The sequence below is a fragment of the Coniosporium apollinis genome (genome assembly GCF_000281105.1).
Source record: "Coniosporium apollinis CBS 100218 chromosome Unknown supercont1.25, whole genome shotgun sequence".
In the NCBI taxonomy this organism is placed as follows: domain Eukaryota; kingdom Fungi; phylum Ascomycota; class Dothideomycetes; genus Coniosporium; species Coniosporium apollinis.
In genome coordinates, this window is record NW_006913287.1 from 192478 (window position 1) to 212964 (window position 20487).

At 53.9% G+C, this 20487-nt stretch overlaps 10 protein-coding genes across 10 annotated transcripts; 4 read left to right on the forward strand and 6 right to left on the reverse strand.

Moving 5' to 3' along the window:
- Window positions 1-335: 335 nt before the first annotated feature.
- W97_05344 (argininosuccinate synthase) lies at window positions 336-2002 on the reverse strand (the record flags this gene model as incomplete). Its single annotated transcript, XM_007783228.1, has 7 exons — window positions 336-677; window positions 725-1122; window positions 1183-1477; window positions 1537-1560; window positions 1615-1739; window positions 1911-1928; window positions 1984-2002. 7 exons carry the CDS (start codon window positions 2000-2002, stop codon window positions 336-338), a joined length of 1221 nt encoding a protein of 406 aa, XP_007781418.1.
- Window positions 2003-5214: 3212 nt separating this feature from the next.
- W97_05345 (uncharacterized protein) lies at window positions 5215-5977 on the reverse strand (the record flags this gene model as incomplete). Its single annotated transcript, XM_007783229.1, has 2 exons — window positions 5215-5404; window positions 5463-5977. The coding sequence occupies 2 exons, from the start codon at window positions 5975-5977 to the stop codon at window positions 5215-5217; spliced, it is 705 nt and encodes a 234-aa protein (XP_007781419.1).
- A 508-nt stretch (window positions 5978-6485) lies between these two features.
- On the reverse strand, window positions 6486-8629 carry W97_05346 (uncharacterized protein; the record flags this gene model as incomplete). The annotated part of the gene is made up of 3 exons (XM_007783230.1): window positions 6486-7091; window positions 7305-8166; window positions 8217-8629. 3 exons carry the CDS (start codon window positions 8627-8629, stop codon window positions 6486-6488), a joined length of 1881 nt encoding a protein of 626 aa, XP_007781420.1.
- A 491-nt stretch (window positions 8630-9120) lies between these two features.
- W97_05347 (uncharacterized protein) lies at window positions 9121-11387 on the reverse strand (the record flags this gene model as incomplete). Its single annotated transcript, XM_007783231.1, has 6 exons — window positions 9121-9324; window positions 9378-9709; window positions 9763-9814; window positions 9868-10741; window positions 10894-11221; window positions 11315-11387. 6 exons carry the CDS (start codon window positions 11385-11387, stop codon window positions 9121-9123), a joined length of 1863 nt encoding a protein of 620 aa, XP_007781421.1.
- A 680-nt stretch (window positions 11388-12067) lies between these two features.
- W97_05348 (uncharacterized protein) lies at window positions 12068-12834 on the reverse strand (the record flags this gene model as incomplete). Its single annotated transcript, XM_007783232.1, has 2 exons — window positions 12068-12453; window positions 12543-12834. The coding sequence occupies 2 exons, from the start codon at window positions 12832-12834 to the stop codon at window positions 12068-12070; spliced, it is 678 nt and encodes a 225-aa protein (XP_007781422.1).
- A 622-nt stretch (window positions 12835-13456) lies between these two features.
- W97_05349 (uncharacterized protein) lies at window positions 13457-13919 on the forward strand (the record flags this gene model as incomplete). The annotated part of the gene is made up of 2 exons (XM_007783233.1): window positions 13457-13658; window positions 13720-13919. 2 exons carry the CDS (start codon window positions 13457-13459, stop codon window positions 13917-13919), a joined length of 402 nt encoding a protein of 133 aa, XP_007781423.1.
- Window positions 13920-14107: 188 nt separating this feature from the next.
- Window positions 14108-14637, forward strand: W97_05350 (uncharacterized protein; the record flags this gene model as incomplete). Its single annotated transcript, XM_007783234.1, has 2 exons — window positions 14108-14129; window positions 14216-14637. 2 exons carry the CDS (start codon window positions 14108-14110, stop codon window positions 14635-14637), a joined length of 444 nt encoding a protein of 147 aa, XP_007781424.1.
- Window positions 14638-15703: 1066 nt separating this feature from the next.
- W97_05351 (uncharacterized protein) lies at window positions 15704-17382 on the forward strand (the record flags this gene model as incomplete). The annotated part of the gene is made up of 2 exons (XM_007783235.1): window positions 15704-16505; window positions 16586-17382. The coding sequence occupies 2 exons, from the start codon at window positions 15704-15706 to the stop codon at window positions 17380-17382; spliced, it is 1599 nt and encodes a 532-aa protein (XP_007781425.1).
- A 461-nt stretch (window positions 17383-17843) lies between these two features.
- On the reverse strand, window positions 17844-18375 carry W97_05352 (uncharacterized protein; the record flags this gene model as incomplete). Its single annotated transcript, XM_007783236.1, has 2 exons — window positions 17844-18217; window positions 18288-18375. The coding sequence occupies 2 exons, from the start codon at window positions 18373-18375 to the stop codon at window positions 17844-17846; spliced, it is 462 nt and encodes a 153-aa protein (XP_007781426.1).
- A 380-nt stretch (window positions 18376-18755) lies between these two features.
- W97_05353 (cystathionine beta-lyase) lies at window positions 18756-20259 on the forward strand (the record flags this gene model as incomplete). Its single annotated transcript, XM_007783237.1, has 3 exons — window positions 18756-18944; window positions 19029-20075; window positions 20131-20259. The coding sequence occupies 3 exons, from the start codon at window positions 18756-18758 to the stop codon at window positions 20257-20259; spliced, it is 1365 nt and encodes a 454-aa protein (XP_007781427.1).
- Window positions 20260-20487: the final 228 nt, after the last annotated feature.

Sequence of the window (20487 nt, forward strand, 5' to 3'; positions counted from 1 at the left end):
CGTTCTTTCTACGATTTGAAGTTGGATGCAGCAGTAAAATCTAGAGGGACGATTCGAGGGTAGACGGGAGGCAAATGAGGATCGAAACTACAGCTCAAGTAAAGCGTTCAGCGGCGATACTAGTGTCGCAACAGTAGCACTGCTACTGTTTGTCTACAAAGCTCTATTGATCCGTCGATTCTGGTCTTCCGCAAAGTGTGCGAACCTGCATGCGCGGGTTTCTAAGACATCGGGAGCCCCACATCAGAGCCGCCAATTTAACAAGCTGCTGTTCATTCTCACCAAGTACCTTTCAGGTGTCCGTGAGATCTTCTGTACTCCTCAGAGTGCCGGCTCTATGGCTTCACGTAACTCTCACGTCGCGGCCTCACCAAATCCTCACCGCCCTCCTGCTTCATCTTTCCGTACTTCTTCAGCCGGATAGCCTGGACGCTGATGAATCCCGAGGTGTCCGTTGGCTCGAAATCCACAACCGTGTCCATGCTGCTCTCGGTCTCGTCGTAGAGCTTCTCGGTGTCGCTCCAGCGGCCCAGCACGGAGAAGGTTCCCTTGTAGCACCTGCATCGAACCGCGCCATTGACTCGCTTCTGCGATGAGACGATGGCGTCTTCGAGGAACTCGCGCTCGGGGGAGAAGTACATGCCGTTGTAGAGGATCTTCGCGTAGTTGAAAGTGACCTGCTACAGTTAGCGGAGACCACAGCAGAGGACGAGTGACTACTCACAAACTGATCGCGCAGTGCGCGCACCTCGCGGTCCATGACCAGACCTTCGAGATCCATGTGTGCGGCGCGCAAGCATGTGAGTCCCGGAGTCTCGTAGCAGCCACGAGACTTGAGCCCGATATACCTGTTCTCCACGATATCAATGCGGCCGACACCGTTCTTCCTCGCGATAGCGTTGCAAGCCAAGAACAAATCCACCGGGTCTGTCACAGTGTTCTCGCTGCCATTGTCGTCGTAGACCAACTTCTTTGGTAGGCCCTTCTCGAAGTACAGCGTGAAGTCTTGCGGGTGATCCGGCGCTTTCTTCGGGTCTTGGGTGAGCTTCCACATGTCTTCTGGAGGCGTGGTGTTCGGGTCCTCCAGTATACCGGCTTCGTACGAGCAGTGCGCCAGATTCTCTGCAAATCTGTCAGTGTCCCTTGCTCCATGTGCAGACACAGCAACAACGCGCCACTAACCATCCATGCTCCAGGGCTTCGCCTTGGTGCTCGAGACTGGAATGCCCTGCTGAGCTGCATAATCGAGGAGGTCGTTGCGGCCGGCAAATCGTTTGTAGAACTCAGGGTCCCTCCAGGGCGCGATGACCTTGATGGACGGCTGTAGTGCGTAGTAGCCAAGCTCGAAGCGGATCTGGTCGTTGCCTTTGCCTGTGCAGCCGTGGGATACGGCGAAGCAGCCCTCGCGCTGGGCGACAGCGATTTGAGCGCGGCAGATGGTTGGTCGTGCGAGTGACGTGCCGAGCAGGTATACGTTCTTAAAGCTGTTAATAACCTGCCCATGTCGTACAAACACTAGGTCTTGTGTGGACATACCTCGTAGATGGCGTTGCATTGGACCTATCGGCGCGTTAGCTGTGCAGCGAAGCTATCTACGCGTGCGGATTTGCGTACGGCGGGGAAGCACATCTCTTCCACAAACTCCCGCTTACAGTCCACGATCTCCACCTTCACGGCACCGAGCTTCAGTGCCTTCTGGCGAGCAGCCTCGAAATCCTCTTCTTGGCCGACATCGGCCACTGGAATTTGTTAGCAATGCTGGCTCAGCTAGAGTGACGTTGTGGAACCGTACTGAACGCGACTATGTCATAGCCCTTCTCTATAAGCCAGGCAAGAATGCAGCTGGTGTCAAGTCCACCCTAAGCGCTGCGATAAGCGATTGAAGCCGAATACTACGGGCGAGGTCATACGCTGTATGCGAGACAGATCTGTAGACCAAGTTAGATCAGAGAGCGCATAACAATGGGGATCATCCCATGTAACTCGCCTTTTGTTTAGCCATATTGGACTTTATGGTGGTGAGGCGCAATTGCTGAAAGACGCTGACTGTTATCGCGAAACTTTTTTGAGCTTGCGATGAGTCGGTGGGAGCTGCGATATCGTGGAGCTATGTCGCAGGTCTAGCTTTGTTCGGCCTAGCGTCCACAGCTCTCGACATCGCACGAGCTCCGGCACGTGATTCAGTGAGATGATTGCTCCATCACCAAATTCAGCCAGCTCGTTTCTGGATGACTTTTTAGTTAACCACCACCAATATGGCTCCAAACCGAGGCCCAGACATTAGTGCTGCAACGTGCGCTTATATTGTTACCCTATACCTTTTCAGCAAGCTCGAATACATCGAAATTGAAGCTGATAATCAATGAATGCGGCGATTATATACCCTCAGAACGTGGTTTGGTGATGGAGCACAGGCTGCGGCACGTGATTCAGTTAGTTCTCGGCCGAGAGAGTAGTGCCACTTATCGTTCCGCGGACCCAACCGTGGTTCGTAACAGCCTAGTAGGTTCTTCCCCGCAACCGGGTAACCGATTGCAGTCGCTAACCGAGAGTAGAGCGGAGCTTTACCTAAGAGGGCTAGATATCCCGTCATCCTGGTACACCCCCGGCGTATCGCTCCCTGGCGGTCTGGCTCGCAGACTCAAGCTCTGAGAGACTAATAGAGAGTTCGTTGGAATGAATTGAGCTATTGCATTATCTAGCAAATCTCCCTTAGCAGCTCCATTCCTCGCGATGTGTCCTAACCCTTTTGCCTTGACTCACTGCATCTAAGACCTGGGACCGGAATCAGACTTCTGATACCATTGGATATCATCGCGGGGGGCTAATGCCGGAACGACTAATCGTGGCGCTCATCCGTCCAGCTGAATCTGCATCAGGGCTATCTCGTATCCAAACCTTTCGCCTTGGCTACTAACCGTCAGGTCTGCAGTGGTATAATACCAGCCTAGATGACTCCCCTATCTCCTATTTCTTTACTTTTGAATCCCAGTGCGTCGCGACCATTACGAAACTCGGGTCTTTTGCTAAAGGAAATTGCTATCGACTTTCTGCAGCACTCTTTCCACAATGAGGACAGCAGCAAGCGCCAGCATAAAGCTGCTCCTCCTGTCGCTATGTGTGCTATTCTCGCCATTGGCTCTGGCCGACCCGCAGAGCGGGGTTAGCATCAACTGTGTAAGCTGGCCCTGTTGCGTCCATCTTCGCCGCTAATCGTCTTTAAGGTGCCAGATGGATGTTTTAACATTGTCCGAAACCCTATAAGATCCGCCGCTGTCAGGACCTTCTGCTCATTGTACATTGGTACAACAACTGTCACCGTCTCTGCAACTGTGACTCAAACAGCCACCGTGGCCGGCGGGACGGCATCGACGACCCTGTGAGTAACAAAACCGGCTCGCGGATGCAAGATAAAAAAGGCTCGGCTTAAGACAATCATCCCCACGCCAAAGTCAGGCGTGTAGTGTAAGAACACCGTTGACTAGTCGCGCAGATTAACAACAACGGTGTCAACCTCCGTCTCCATCTCTCAAGTGGTATGCAGGACTCCTTAATAGTTGTGTCCGCTGAGACTCATGATCTAGTAGCCAGACTCAACAATCCTCACAACTACGACAACCACGACAACCACTACGACCACAGTTGCCGCTCTCGCGCGGAGGCAAATTGAAATCTCCGCCTTTCTCTCACAGTGCCTTGGTCCATCTCGCATCAGCAGCGCCTGTTTATGCCTACTTAGTGGTCGTCCGATCACGACAACCACGGTCCAGTCAACGGTTAGTCCGTATACATCTTGGGGAGGAGGATGCATGTTTGCTAAATCTACACCCTCAGACCACAGCAACGTCCACCGCGCCGCCAGTAACAACACAGTATGCCATCCTCACTGATAAGTATGGTGTTGTATAGTGCTCATCCGCATGGCCAGGACTCTCACTTTAGTGGCAACGTCTGTGGTCGAGACTATAGTGCGTTTCGGAGCTCCCTCCTTCTGACCTGGCTCCCTCTCACTTAAGCAGGTCACTCTCCCACCGACCACCACCGTCAGATCGATACTGACGACCGTGGAAACGGTAACTAGAAGCACGTGCGCGGCTAATCCCCCGCGCCAAGTTGTCCAGAACACTGGTTTTGAAACAGGCCTTGCGCCCTGGACGTTCGATCGATCTGGAGGCCAAGTAGGATTCAGTCTTGGCTACTGTGGTGTAGATTTTGGACCTCCGACCGATTGCCAATTAACCGGTAGTGGTTGCCGCTGTTTGTAAGTTGACCCTGAGTGCGGGTAAAAATATCACATTCCCACCTGCTATTTTCACCTGGCTCGAGATCTCTGCTGACTAGTGGCGCCCCTATAGCAGCAGCAATGCTGATTCTCCTGGCGGCTCAGGCCTACTGCAACAGAGGCTAAGTGGCGTCTGTCCCGGCCAAACTTACAACTTTGCCGCATACTTCGGCCGCTCAGACAATATTATTCCAGGGAGCCAACTCAGGACGACTATAGCTGTAAGCCTTGATGGCGTCCAAATCTTTCCTCCAACCCTAATCTGCCCTCTCAATGAGCCTTGTCCTATTGCAGGCGGGTCTGGTCCGTACACGAGGATCGGACCTATCCCTGTTGTCCCTCAGTCGGTGAACCCGGTTTTGAGTATTGAATTCGTTACCGACATTCCAGCAAATGCTGGAATCTTTTCGGTCGATATATTTATCGATGAGATAACGCTCTCTCTGGTATGATAATTATACTTTTTGTTGTATTTAAGCTAGTATGATCTTTGTAAAGGCTCTAGTATATAGCACGTTATTTTGCTTCCACTTGGAAACATACAGAAAATCCACCTTGTCTCCAACCACACTTTGCAACCCAACCCGTCACACGCCGCCATGTCGACTCTAGCGGAAGACCCGCACGAGCCCGACATGGGTTCCAGTTACATGCCCTTAAGTCATGTCGCCTAATCCGAATCTGAGGCATTATCGACCGAATCTGAGGCCGTGTCGACTGTGGAGGAAGAGCCAATGTCCCCCTACCACGGTTCTATATCCTGATTCGACTTAGCCGGTCGTGCAAAGCACCAGGTGGTGGCGACGATATAAACGGACGACTCTAAGACGAACGTCGTCTCAACGATATTGGACGCGCGATGCCGAACACTGACCATACACAGTCTGTTGAACACCCTGAATACACCTAGCTCTATAGAACACCTCAGCTGCCTACGCATTTGCACCGCCATCTACGCTCCACGCAGCTCCAGTTACGAAGCTGCTCTCGTCGCTTAGAAGGAACACAGTCACGTTAGCAACCTCTTGCGCCTCTCCAGCGCGCGGAATAGGAGTGCTTATAGCGGGAAAGTCTGGAACACGAGCCAGGTTCGCTCGATGCATAGGCGTATCAACAGCCCCCCTGTTACGACATCAATTAGCCCGCTTCGTGAAATAGAGAGATTCAGAGCTGGTCTTACGGCAGAACACAGTTGACTCTGACTCTTCCGCCCGCCTCCTTGGCCGCACTTCGCACCATTCCCAACGCGGCGTGCTTCGAGGTGGCGTAAACAGCGCCCTTGTTGAAACCCTGCATCGAGAAAATACTGCCAATCTGAACGATGCTGCCACCCAGCGACATAAACCCAGGTTTCAAGGCTTCCGATAGTACGTAGAACATGCCCGTGACGTTCACCTTCATGATGAAATCAAACTCGTCGTCGCTTGTTTCCCAGACTGCCTCCGTGCCCAGATGACGTCCTGCAGTTCCTGCAAAATTCGCGATCCCGTCCAGTTTCCCGAAATGGGCTTTTGAATCCTCCAGAAAGGCCTTCAAGGCCGCTCGGTCATTCAGGTCCACACGCCGCGCAAAGCTTCTCTTTCTGCAATCAGCGTCTAGCTCGTCGACAACCTGTTCCAAACTGTCCTGATTGAGATCGCAGAGAGCAACCATGGCACCTCTGGAGAGGAGTGTCTTCGCTGTGGCTAGGCCCATGCCGGAGGCAGCGCCAGTGATAAGATACACTTTGCCGAGAATAGAAGGTATTTCACCGGTACCAGAAGTGGAGGTTACTCCGAATAGATGATACGCTAAGAAGTAGGCGTAGAGGAGATAACCTCAAGCTATTCCCCTAATAAGACCGGTAGCTTAGGAAGAAATCGCCTTCAAAATGTCTAAAGGGCTGATACCTGGAGAATGTCGTGTGCTAGACCGTGATAGAAGACCCCGCAATTACAGTCAGATATCGGCAAGACGTTTCTCCGGCGTTTAAGTTACGCTCTAATAACCAGTTGCGTCAGCAGATTGTCTCACTGCTTTTCGCTTGTGCATAGTCGACGGTCCAGGCGTTGCTCTGAAGTACTGCCAGCAGTATGAAAATCTTGGACAGTCGACGTCGACTATGTTGCTCTCTCCTCCGAGGTCCAGGATCGACATTGAAGCTCCACCTTCAGACGTGGTTTCTTGGATTGATAGACACGTCATAAAGAGCTGTCAAGAACGCTCACGCCACGGCTCGATTCGCACTCTCCTTCATCTTCTTCTGGATCTCTCTCTTGATGGTTGCTGTCCTGAAAGCGCTACTATTCCGAAGTGGTTTCGATGCAAGTTCGACGGGCGTCATGATACCAGCTTTTGTCGTCCAAGTGCCAAGGAGATCGTTGGTAATAGTGCCAAGGAAATTGCGGGTATCATAATTGCAGTGAGCGGAGATGCTCGTAGCCCCATAGCGCAACAACACTCGGGCGGACTCTAGGTCTGCAGTTATCACCGTAGCATGAAGAGCCGTACCATAATATCCGCCGATGACATTTGCATCAGCCCCATGTGAGAGTAAGCGGGCAAGGGCTACATGTACGTCCTTCGCAGGTCTGGAGACGAGAATCGCGTCCCCAGACCTCACCAGGGTTTGTAATGCAAAACGCGATTTACCCTGGGACTCGTTGACATTCGCTCCGGCCTTGATGAGGGCATCGATAATGTTGCATTGAGACGCGGTCCACTCTTTGGATTGCGCTACGAAAGCAAACAGTGGGGTTAAGCCGGTTAAGTCGTCGTCCTCTTCCCGATCGTGAACACTGGCACCATTGGCAACGAGAAACTTGAGCATCTGTCTGGTGTCATTAGGCCTGCCGCTTTGCCATCTATCGTACGATAGTGACACGAGAAGCGCATGGATAGCCGTACGACTCGGTGGAGGACCCCTTATATTAGGATCGGCACCGTACTCGAACAACAATCTTCCTTTTTGCAGAAAACGCTCCAGTGGTTCCCAATTCCATTCTTTGTTAATACCACGTACCAATATATGGAGAGCATATACCTTCTCGTCTGAGACGGCATCCGTATCGGCTCGCATCTCCAGCAAATCTCTGGCTCCATAAGCGACGGCATTCGGATCGGCTCCCTTCTCCAACAAATCTCTGACTTGAAGAGCTGTCACCCGGGCGCCCATAGCCCTGCAAAGCTGCACGTCGTAGGATCTTTGCGTAACAAGATCCAGTGCCTTTCGTTTCGTTCGTGCATCTCGAATCTTTTGAGCATTGGGAGTAACGCGCAAGTGCTGCCAATCTGGTGGGCAGTCATAGTTTCTTTCTAGAGGTTCCTTCGGCGAAGGGCTGCATTGGCTTGATTGGTCAAGACTTCCCTTTGGTTCTCCGTCCATTAAGTCCGACAAATGTTCTTGAGCGACAGGGCAGCCCACGTCCTGCACGGTTGGGGAAGGGTCCGCGGAGAGATCATCTTGCTGCTTGGCAGCGTGGTGTTCTTCTCCGCCACCTTCTAGTTGTTGACGGGAGACAAAGAGTTCTATTATCTGTTCCTCTAACCGACACTCTTCCCGAAGTCGCGTGACAACAGACCCCAAGCTCTCAGACGAAGGGTGGCGGCGATTAGACTCTGGTGGCTCCGGTTCTCCGTCATCTGATAGCTCCGACTCCCCGTGATCTGCTAGAGCCGCGGGCTGCTCATCCACTCCATCATCACAGACAGTCTCCGCGTACGTTGTGAGATTATCTAGATATCTCTGCAACGTGAGTCCGGAACTCCCTTGCTGCGCATCATCTCTCGGCAGCCGGGCCTGAAGTCGGGCGATCTCCGCCAAGATCAGAGCAGTGTCGTCTCGTATGGCGGAAGTGTCTTGTAGGATTTCTTGAGTATCAGATTTGATCTCACGAGCAAGCGATCTGACAACGCTGTCAGTATTGGTCTGGCAGATGGAGACATGTATACATACAGGGCCACCATATCTAGAGCAATATCCAGAGCGGTCTTGTGAGCCTCAAGCGTAGAGCGTAATTTTCCGGCGTCCCCGCGTCCATTCAGGGCCCATTTAGTGCCTTTGGTAAGCCTGGATCCTTGATAACTACTCAGCAACCGCTCTATCTGCGCCACAACATCGTTGCAGTTTGCCAAGATGCCAGTGACTTGTCTCCCTAGAGTGGGTGGGAAGTTATTCTGAGCGGGATCCTTGGCGTCGTCTGCCAAAATCTCTAATACGGTCTTGATGGAGAGCAGCTCACGAGCTACTGCATCGAGATCGCTCCGGGCATCCCGAACCTCGCGCACAAACTCCGTGACCTGGAACGACACTCTTGTGATCGTGGCTGCGAGAGTGAAGCAGCTTGCGGTTATAGACAGTGGATCCATAGAGTCAAGATTCGTAGATGTCGAGGAGGTGACAAGATGTGATAGAATCCATTCAGCCTTGCCAGGAGCTGAGGTGATGCGGAGTTGATGTTGGCGCTCGCAACGACTGTCACGTGCAATCATGCCTCACGCAGCTAGCGGTTTCAAAACGCGACCAAGCCGTGTAAGCCTCTCTCTTTTCTACCAATCTAGAACACACCGAGTATTACATCAAAAGAGTTTGAAAACACGATCCAGACACGACAGTCATGTAGAAAGTACAATGACCTTACTGAAGTGGAGCTAAAGTAGTCGTGAGAACTAGTCAAGAGGAGTTCAAATCTTAACTCTACTTAAGCTATTCAGCCTTACCGCCTCTCAAGAAATCCGTAACGACAGCAAAGCCTCAAACTCCGTTCCCCGTACCCATCCCTACCCTCGGTCTACATGCTTCATCGGCTCAAGCTACTCGTCAAGGCCTTTGTCAAATTCCCACCGTTCCTCTCAAAGCACTAATCTCCCTGCACAAGATCCGTTCCGGACGCCGGCATGGGGATCTGAAGTCGACTGGTCAGTTCCTTCACTTCCTTCCTTAGTTTCTTGATTTCCAACACCGCCGCATCGTCCACTACATTCGGCTTCGTCTCCTCGACGAGCTTGCTCCATCCGTCGGCCTCGAAGTCGACTTCGTCAGCGTGTTCCTCCCACTCTTGAAGCTGTGGAAACATGTCAGCTTGTGTGCACCCTTGAAAGAGGTCTCAACGCCTACCTTCTGATCGCCGACTTTAACTCGTACCCAGTTGCAGATCCCCCTATGAGACTGTCGGCTTTCCAAGAAAGCGATGATGAGAAGCGCCGGTGAGTAAATGACCGTCATGATGCATCTGTGTAGACCGTGCCATTGGCGCTTCGAAAGGAACCATTGCAAGGGCGTGAGGACAAGTTTGACAAGGTTGAACGGAGGTATGTATGCATCTTTGGCAGGAGCGCGCGCAAACCGCATTGTCTTCTGCGAGAACAGAGCCAAGTACTCGTTTTTGGCATTGCCGGTGATGGCTCGGTAAGCCTCGTTGTAGACTGCAACAAGGACCTTCAGGAGCACTAGATGACAATGAGCAATGCAGTCCGCAAAGGTGCCGGGGAAGAATACATACTGACGGTGATGATGAACGTATAGATGTAGTAGAGGATTCGGCCAAAGGGAGGCTAGAGACATGTTCAGCATTTGCACACAGCATCTCATGACAAGCGGGACATACCGCAAGGTTATCCCATGAACCATAATCCGTGCTCGACATGACGACGTTGAAGACCTTGTAAAAGAGATTGCTCTTGGGTTCACGATCCTCGACATCGTGCAGACCGATGAAGCCTTGCATAAAGCCCATCAAGACCACAGCTAGCAGTGCAAAGAAAATCAGACTCTCCTGCATCATCGTCTTTAGCACAACCAACATCACGCCGAAGAACTGAAAACTCTCGAGAAAGAGCAGCAGTCGGAGCCAGAAGAAAGGTGCCGAGAAGGCGAGGAACTTGTACGACATTGCGGTGTAGTATGCCCGTTCAGGAGAATCACGAGGCCATCCATGTGCAGTTATGCGGTAAGCAAGGGATACAACCAGCAAGGTGTAGAGTGTGTCGTTGAAGACGTTCCAGAAGGTGATGTAACGGCGGCCGACCTTCCAAATCTTCATGAGTTCATCGTAGATGAAACCGCAGGTGAAGAGGTAGAGCAGGAACTCGACAAAATCGAAGTCGCCCTTGTGGTTCATGGTGTTGATGGCCCTGGTGTAAAGGGCGAGATAGAGAACCGAGAAGGCGAGATGCATGGCGTTTTGGTACTTGGGTACGCGTAGTCTCCTCGGGTCGAAGCGGACCCAGAAGCGGGGGTCGTCTTTGCCCTCGTATTCAGTGAACCGTGAAGGATCCGTGTCATCTTGGATAAGCCAGCCATGCCAGAGGAGGGAAATGACCTTTTGATAACCCGAGGATGCGATCACTTGGAGAGCGTGGAAATCGACAGCGGTTTCAATGACGTTCGCAGCGACGGTGTCATTTCCATCGGCAGCTGTATAGTAACGTTGCAAGAGAATCTCATGGATGAGGCATTGTTCGTCGTCTTCACCTCCGATACTAAAGATCCAGCGGTTAGCTGGGATGACTTGGGAGTGAATGCACACCGCACATTGGTACGCAGTAGACGACCGCAGTGAGATGACCTGAGAAATCTTCGGGGTGCACGGCTCTTCATCCAAGAATGCGGGCTCCAGACGCGCGATACTCACATGATCCTGGCGATAATCTCGCAAGCTGTCGCTCGGACGGCATGCGTCTCTGAACGCCACAGTTCCAATTCAGCCTGCTCTGCGAACCATTTTCTGACGACCAGCAAGGCGAACACCACACATCCTTTGTGCTCCTCACCACCTGCCTTTTTTGCGGTCTCTACTACCTTCTCCGTGATAATTCTGGAGAATGGCTTCGTGATCTCATCCTCATCTGTCCCGTTTGGTACGACCTGCTCTATCTGGTACTTGAGGCGCAGCGCGACCTTCGTGACCTCGAGCGCAGGGATAGGCGAGGGCACGAAATCGCCTCTGCGAGTGGGAAGAACTATGGGAAGGGTCAGAGTAGACAGATAGAGAACAGAATGCGTCGCGAGCAGCTACGAGGCACTGCATGCTCAGGGAAAGAAGCTCTACTGACGGGACCGAAGCTCATCACGAATAGTAGGCCCGTTTTGACTGTCCGTGTTGGACAGCGTTTTCCAGAACACCATATTGAATGCTGAGGTAGTCTGGCTAGGACAACGAGCTGGCAGCCGTTGAGATGGTTGTGGACAAGGTTTCGAAGTTCAATGAGTGAAGTTAACAAGGGAAAGGACTAGGGAAAGGGCGAGAAGGTCATGTAGATTGGATCCGCATTGCGTGTGAGATCAAGTAGGGAATGCGACAGACGAGATGCGCCACAGCTCCCGGGCTACGATTTCGGGAGCACGAATGATGCTGCTCATGATGCCTGAGTGATGCGGTTGCTGTTCTACGACTGACGGCAATCCCGCTCATGTGATGCGGCTGATGCTCCGGTGATGCGCACCTACACGTCAATCTTATCTAGGTACGAGTTACGAAGCTTGAGGGCTGAGGTGCTCTCCAAGAAGCTGGCCTAGAACATCTCGCTCCGTCCCGCTGCAGGCACCCGGAACAGCCGGAACAGCCTCATCTCATGCCAGTCACATGATCATCAGCATACCAATTTGACCTCAACCTCCATCAACCGTCATCCGCATCGCTCGAGCTTCTCGGTGCGGACAAGGTATTCATCGAGTCACCGTGGTCCTCTAGCAGCCCGCGAGGCATCAGCTGCCATGATCACATCAAGCTGCACACTCTTGAGCCGGAGATACCGCTCTCAAACACATCATCTGCAAAGCTTATAGTTACCTGCCTTGGCTTCGTCTCAGTCCTCCTCCGGCCAACTACGAAAGATATCCCGTAATTTGTCGATTGGCGCTGCCATGAATGCCGCCGCTGTTGCAAGCGGCACCATGTTCGGTGCGAGGGGGTGGCTCCGTGTGGCGGTAAACCGTTTCGTGCGTTCAAAGCTCCTCGCCAATCGCTCACTCTCTCCTCCAAGTACGCTCTCTAGCTTGGGTAACTGGATCTCCTCCTCCTGTCGCGCGTGGTGCGCAAAATCACCCCAGAGGATGTCGACAAGGACTTCCCGGTGCGGGTTGGTAAGGCTCATGTGATCGAAGCCGTACAGGGATTCCTTGAGATGCTGGGCGTCCTTGCGATCTTTAGCGGCCCATTGTCGGCCTTCTTCTCCGAGGTACTTGTCTAGGGCTGTTTGTATATTCGGCGTGTGTTAGAATCTTGCGTGTAGACGGTAACGTATCTCTGGCTGACAATCAACACCTTCAATGTCGTCTTACCTGGATACACGACCAGTTCTTCCCCCAACGCGTGACGTGTCATTCCCCAGACGAAGGCGTTCCCCCATCTAGTCTTTCCGTCATCCGCAGTGGCCGCTTTGTACTCGTCGTAGCACCGTTTGAGTTCGGCGTGATCTTGGACGACAGCGGTTTGGAGGGTAGCCTTGGGGTCCACAGAGGTCACGTGCAGGCACCGGTAGCGGGCGAAGGATGGACGAGCTGGAGCGGAGTGGCGTTGGACAATGTAGCGGAAAGGCTCAGTCCGGAAGGGCAGCGTCCGTTTAGACGCCATTGTAATCAAAAGTAGTTGTGCGAATGGAAAAAGTTGCGTGCTGGTGAGTATATTTTATGTGCGGGCGGAGCAATCCTGGAATGAACCGGACTGGTACGCGGTGCGGTAAGGGCTCGAAAGGAATCTCCAGCTAAGTTGGTCGATAAAAGGTGTCTTCAATGTCCAAAGCCTCGGTGGTCGTATAGGGTCCTACGGAGTGCCACCTTAATTTGGCATGGAGCTTAGAATTTGAGGGTCAGCCGTACTACATACCTTACTGCGCACCAAATTAGAAGAGGGACCAGCCAGCACGGTCACGCAACACGTCCTCTTGTGCTTCACCCCAGAAACACTTCCGGACTTGGTCTTCATCAAGAGTTCTGGCAGTGACAGAACGATGACGAGCCGAGAGCCCATTCATCCATGCAGGCAGCTACGTGATAATGACAACTTGTGGCGTTGCCCCCGTGAATACCTTAGGCATCGAATACAACCAAGGTCCTCGAATAATCTTACATAGACTGTGATCCTTTTCTCAGTCGCATTCAGCTGTCGCTAACTTCTTTGGTCGCGTTGAGTTTGTTTGTCGGCCCCGATAACGGGGAATACTTTAAGCTATCAGATCTTTCTGTGTATTTCTCCAATGGCACAAGCTCGTGTTGCGGTCAAAGAAGGCGCAGAGCAGCAGCCGTCTCACGCAGCAATCGACAATGGCAATCCTGCGAACCTCAAGCCAAAGTACCTCGTTCTTGATGATATCAACATTGACCTCATCACCGTCGGCGTCACTACCTGCACGCTTATCTCCATCTTCGCTTTCCATTTTCCAACGGTAATATATTCTTGTGGCTGCGACAATCATCCTTCCTCTGCGGATCTTCTTTCCTCGCCCCACAACCCCACAAGGTCCTGCTCTCATAACCGGAGCGTCGAGCGGTATCGGCGCAGAACTGAGCTACATATTTGCTGAACGTGGCCACGATCTGATCTTGGTCGGAAGGAACGAGGATCAACTGGACGCCGTCAAGAGCAATGTAGAGAAGAAGTACAGAAAGACCGCGTATACCATCGCGTCGGATCTGTCTCTCCCGGGCGCGGCGATGTAGCTCCACGACCACGTCAAGAATGAAGGTTTTACGGTCGATATTCTGGTCAACGGTGCTGGACTTGGAGCTGCGGGCGAGACGCTCGAACAGTCCGCAGAGTTGGCTGAGCGGATGACTACGTTAAATTGTATTGCACTCGTACAGCTCACGTAATTGTTTGGGAAAGATATGGTGAGACGTGGACACGGATGGATTCTGCAGATATTGGCGGTAAGTTCTATATCCCACTGACCCCCTCCCACCCTGAAACCGAAATAGCTGGTCACAAGAAGCGCATTGCTGACCTGTATCTTCAGGTTGGATGGTCAGTCCTGGCCAGAACATCTACCATGCCACCAAGCACTATGTCCGCGCCTTCTCCGAAGCCCTCTCCATCGAGCTTCGCGGCTACCCGGGTGTCGTCAACACCCAGCTTATGCCTGGTCCCACGCACACTCAATTCGTCACGCGCGCACATGCCGAAGAGACATTCATGATGGCCGCCTCTGGCGCAATGGAGGACCCGAAGAGCGTGGCGCTGGCGGGGTACAACGGGTTGTGCAAGGGGAAGAGGATGGTCTTCAGTAGCTGGAACGCGGCAGGAACGGCTTTGATGATGCATCTGGCACCGCGAAGCGTTCACCTTACGATAGCCAGCTTGATAAATTCTCCGCTACGGGGAATGGTGAGTATGAATGAATCGGAGAAGGATCAGAAAGTCCGTGGATCTGATCTTTGACGGCGCAGTGGCGGAGGTTTGGCCCGCCGAGCCCCTTGCACTAGAGAAGTAAACGGCCATTGTAGGTCGGGTATATTAGCGTTGTGAGTCTGAATGAGTTTGGTGGAAGCTAAAAGTCAACGGTCACGGTAGCCAGGCAGGTGCCAAGGTCTGACTTTGATATCTGATAGATTTCGTAAGGACTGGCAAAGCTTCGCGAACTTCTAATATGTAGTAACGCTTTGAACGCTACGCAACTCACTTTGTACGTGGCATGCAATGACTGTGCTGAGAAGTGGACCCAGAAGGCAAGAGCAACTTCACGCGACAAGGCTGGACCGCACGAACCTGAGTTGTGGAGAGAGAGGCGATGGAAGGGTTTGCAGCGAGGCGGATTCAGGGGTGCCTTTCGGCATGATGTATGTCATTGAGGCTGACCCGGATCTGGATACCGAACGCGAACGTTTGTGTTTAACGACCTGCTTGTCGCGGCAAAGCGCCGTCACGTGTAGTTCATCCTTCACCATCTGTTGCTCCACCTCAATGCAGCCCCCAACAGGCGCCTGGACCGGAAAACGGCCGTGGAAGCCGCGCCTCGACGGAGAAAAGCTTTTCTCTGTGGTTCGGAAGCGAGCCGGCCGCCGGCTGTCTGGTTGTTTGGATGAAGCAGCCGGTTGCGCCACTCGCCGTTTCACGCAGGGTCTAATCCTCAACTGTAACGTTTAGGCGGTGTCGACCTGCACCGATGTCCTGCGAAGAAACGAGCCTCTTGGATCGACAACGTACCATCAGGCCATCCACGCGCTACCCACACAGAGCACTGGCCTGGCCGAGAGTCCCTCAACATCCTTTGCCTGTGAACCAAGGACCGATGCTGCGCACTAGTGTTAGCCCAGCGCTCCGCTGTGCCGCAGACAGGCAGTGGCACTGATTACGGGACGGTTGGTGTTTTTCGACCGCGTCCGCCGGCTCGTTGGATGAAATAGCAATGTCCTCCCTCGGGACCTCCCTGCTCGGGGGTTGGACTTCTCTCTTTTCAACTTCATTCACTTACCATCGGGTTGGAGACGGTGCGCCGACAGACGAGATGGAGCTCAAGGAAAGCGTGCAGTCCTCTGTGGACTCCCCCGCCGTGTCCCTCGGATCGCAAGACCATACCGGACGCCTCTACAATGACCAGGAGGACATGCTGCGCCTGGGCAAGAAACAGGAGGTCCCACGAAACTTCAAATTCTTTGCAACGCTGGGCTTCGTTGCCGTCTTCGTCAGCAGCTGGGAATTCGTCCTTGTTTCAACCTGGGGCGGGCTACTCAACGGAGGGTTTGGCGGCTTGATCTGGGAGTACCTATGGACCTTCTGTCTCTACTCTACCGTCGTCGTCTCGCTGGCCGAGATGTCCTCAATGGCTCCAACCGCCGGCGGCCAGTACCACTGGGTCTCGGAATTTGCGCCGCCCTGGTGTCAGAAGTTTCTCAGTTACATGGCCGGCTGGACCAGTATCGTCGCTTGGCAGCCGGCTCTCGCAGGCGGACTATATCCCATCATTGTGATATTGGAGACCATGATTGTCTACTGGAACGAAGACTTCGCATTCACTCGGTGGCAGCAGTCGCTGTTGATGATCGCATTCGGTTTTCTGACTATACCGTTCAACACCTTCTGGAGGCGCTTCCTGCCTATGTTTGAAATCATTGTTTTGGTACTTCACTTCGCTGGATTCTTCGCCACAATTTTACCTCTCTGGATCCTAGCGCCAAAGAACTCGGCAAGCGAGGTGTTCACGGAGGTTGTAAACAGCGGAGGATGGAGCAATACTGGCCTCTCGCTACTCATTGGTCAAGTTACTGTACTGTATTGCATGGCTGGCTTTGATTCTGCGGTCCATTTGGGTAAGCCCCATATACTCGCATTTTCGCACCAGAATCGTGCCTCAAGTTGCATCGAAGTCCCGGCTAACATGCGCCCACAGCCGAAGAAGTTGAAGACGCAGCTAGGAACGTCCCGCGCTCGATGGTGTGGGCGTTCCTCCTGAACGGCTGCATGGGCTTCGTGATGCTCATCACCTACTGCTTTTGCATTGGCAGCCTTGACAGCGCTCTCGAAGCCGACGAGCCCTTTGTCAACACCTTTCTCAACGTCGGCTCTCCGGGCGGCGCAACGGGCCTCACCCTCATCCTCTTCGTGCTCTTGATCTGCGGCAACAACACGTGCACGACGACCGAATCACGTCAGCTGTGGGCTTTCAGCCGCGACCACGGCCTTCCCGGCTCGGCCTGGCTCTCGAAGATCCACCCGACGTGGGGCGTTCCCGTCAACTGCATCATGGTAACCATCGCCATCAACATCGTACTGTGCCTCATCAACCTCGGCTCAGACGTGGCGTTCAACATCATCATCAGCATACAGATGGTGGGCTTCCTAGCCACCTACATCATCTCTATCGGATGCCTGCTCGGCAAGCGCCTGAGAGGAGAGCCACTGCCACCAGCACGCTGGAGCCTTGGTCGCTGGGGACTGCCAATCAACGCCATCGCGCTGTGCTATTCCTGCTTCTTCATCATCTTCTGCTTCTTCCCGCTCGAGACCCCGGTTACGGCGGACAACATGAACTACGCCATCGCGATTTTCGCCGTCGTCATTGCTGTCTCGCTTGGATTTTGGTTCGTACAGGGAAGGAAGACTTATACCGCGCCGGTGGTGTTCACGGCAGGGCATAGGACGGGGGACATGCCATTGCAGTCTATTGCGATGTTACGGAAGCGTTGACATGTACATACGCTTTCTGTATGCGTCGTGGCGGTAGAGGCCGCTTGGAATCTACTTTTTCCTCCGTTTTTCTAGCAGTGCCCCTGAAGTATCTTACACATGGTAGAATTCTCATGCTCCGATTCTGATACGACGGAGCAGAACCGCCTGAAGTTTTTGCGCCATCAATTTTGATAACTTGGCGCTCCGTCAAACAAATACCCAAGGACCATCGCGCCTTCAAAACAGGTTTGACCCACGCTCCATCAGCATTTTAGTGTCGCCGCTCTGCACCTTCCTGCTTGAGAAAAAAGCATCCTATTTGACGCACCAGTATCCGCAGATACCAACATTCCTCCGCTCCGCGAATAGCAGCAGCCTACGGAAGCACACCAACGCCTGGTTCGTATCTCCATTCGCGGTGTTCAATCTTGACCCCCATTTCCTTCCCTACCTCTCCACACCACCCCCATGATCCCCGCTTACAGCTTACTCCACTCCCTCCCCGCAGCCTCCATAGCCCCCTCCCCATCCACCAACACGCACCACCCTTCCCCTCCCCTCCCGCCCCTCCCACCAATCGCCGCCTTGAACTCCCGCTGCGCGTACTCAAGGCCCTCGCGGTCGAAGCTGCCAGGCTGGAGCCACACGGCCGGCACGCCTGCTTCCTTGGCCTGCTTCAGCACTTCGCGCGTGGCGGCGGGCGGCGTGATGATGCTGAGAGAGGTCTGCACGGGCTGGTCGAGGGCGGCGGGCGAGGGGAGGGTGGCGTGGGTGGCGCGGAGGCAGTTGACGGTCGGGGCGCGGGGGTTTATGGGCTGGACGGGGAGGGAGTGATTGAGGTACCATGCGAAGACTACAGATATAAGATTAGTGCTGCTGGGGAGCAGAGGTGGGATGGGAGGCTGGGGATGGAGGGGATATACCTTTGTGGCCGTATTTGGAGGGGTCGGAGCTTGCGCCTACGACGGCGAAGCGGGGGGAGGAGAAGAAGGTCTTGAAGGCTGCCTCCATGCTACGGTTCAGGTAGTCATTGTCTGATGTCGCCGTTCAAAGGATGTGGTGATATGTTCTGAGCTGTGGATGGCTGCAGCTGCCATTCCGAAGTTCGGCGTGGATGACAGGGATTGTCTGACGCCATTCCTCGACCCCCCGCAAACTGACTCTTTGCTTGTTACTCTGTACCTGCAGCGTCGAGGTATCTTGTACACTCACCACCACTAGAACCACCACAACCACTACAACACTCCCTGCAATATCGCTATCCTCCATCCCCGACCCTAGATCACCTCTCTACTCTGCGACGGACCTGCTATCCATTGACGCCACCGCTCTCTTCGTAACCCGCCCTGGCCATCCGCTCCATCACCGACAAACCGCTCGCCTTCACCGCCATGTCCGGCTCCTCGAAGCTCACCGGCCTTGGAAAGGCATTCCAGAGTTTAGACCTAGATGGCCACGACCTACCACCGTCACCGGCGCCCTCGACCCCCCGCAATGGCAGGAAATATGCATTGGCCACCGAGCTGGTATACACCGAGGGCAACGACCAGTACAACGCGAGCAGTGTCCCTATCTACCAGGTGAGTTACGTTCGAGGCGGTATTTGGGCGATTGATGCATCCCTTCAGGCCTCATTACATCAGCTAACACTGTATCAACCGCAGTCCGCCACGTTCAAACAAACCTCCGCGACCGGCGGCGGCGGTGAATACGACTACACGCGCTCCGGCAACCCAACCCGCACACACCTAGAGCGACACCTCGCCAAGATCATGAACGCCTCACGCGCGCTCGTCGTCTCCTCCGGCATGGGCGCGCTGGACGTCATAACGCGGCTGCTACGGCCCGGCGACGAAGTCGTAACAGGCGACGACCTGTACGGTGGGACAAACCGGCTACTCAAGTACCTCGCGACAAACGGCGGCATCATCGTCCACCACGTCGACACGACCAACCCCGAAAAGGTGCGAGAAGTCGTGAACGCCAAGACCTCGATGGTCCTACTTGAGACGCCCACGAACCCGCTCATCAAAATCGTCGACATCCCTACCATAGCGAGTATAACACACACAGCGGCGCCCTCCGCGATTGTAGCCGTCGACAACACCATGCTCTCGCCCCTGCTCCAGAACCCGCTCGACCTGGGCGCCGACATCGTCTACGAATCAGGCACCAAGTACCTCTCCGGGCACCACGACCTCATGGCCGGCGTGCTGGCCGTCAACGACTCCGCCCTAGGCGAGAAGCTCTACTTCAGCATCAACGCCTCCGGCTGCGGCCTCTCGCCCTTCGACTCCTGGCTGCTGCTGCGCGGGATCAAGACGCTGGGCGTGCGCATGGAGAAGCAGCAAGCGAACGCGCAGCGCATTGCCGAGTTTCTCGAGGAGCACGGCTTCAAGGTGCGCTACCCCGGGCTGAAGAGCCATCCGCAGTACGACTTGCACTGGTCCATGGCGCGGGGCGCGGGGGCCGTGCTGTCGTTCGAGACGGGGGATGTGAATGTCAGCGAGCGGATTGTAGAGAGTGCGCGGTTGTTTGCGATTAGTGTCAGTTTTGGATGCGTCAATAGTCTGATCAGCATGCCGTGTCGCATGAGCCATGCGAGCATTGATGCCAAGACGCGGAAGGAGAGGAATATGCCCGAGGATATTATTAGGTTGTGTATTGGGATTGAGGATGTGGATGATTTGATTGATGACTTGAGCAGAGCGGTGAGTTTGTTCGTTCATATGTTCTTTGGGCCAACGCTGATCTTGACCGGTGCAGTTGGTCCAAGCGGGCGCGGTAAACGTTACGATTGACGGCTTTCACGCGAGAGGCAACGGGCACACTCTGGGCGAGGCAGATGACTCGGCGCAGGAAGCTACTGCCTCCTCGTCCTCGTCAACCATGTAATCTCGCTTTCCGTAGTAAACATACGGCACGTACTCGGGTGGTCTATGTCTTGAAGTTCAGTCGTTGGAGCGGGTTAGGGCATTTCCGGCGTTGTGGTTTTGTTTTGGCATCACTAACCCGAGTATGAAAAGCAATGAACTCGGGAAGCGACTTCATCTCTCCGAGAAATGACAGCAGTTTTCTGGGGCTTTCTCGCCGGGGGGGATATCCATCTTAGGGGTAGGGGTA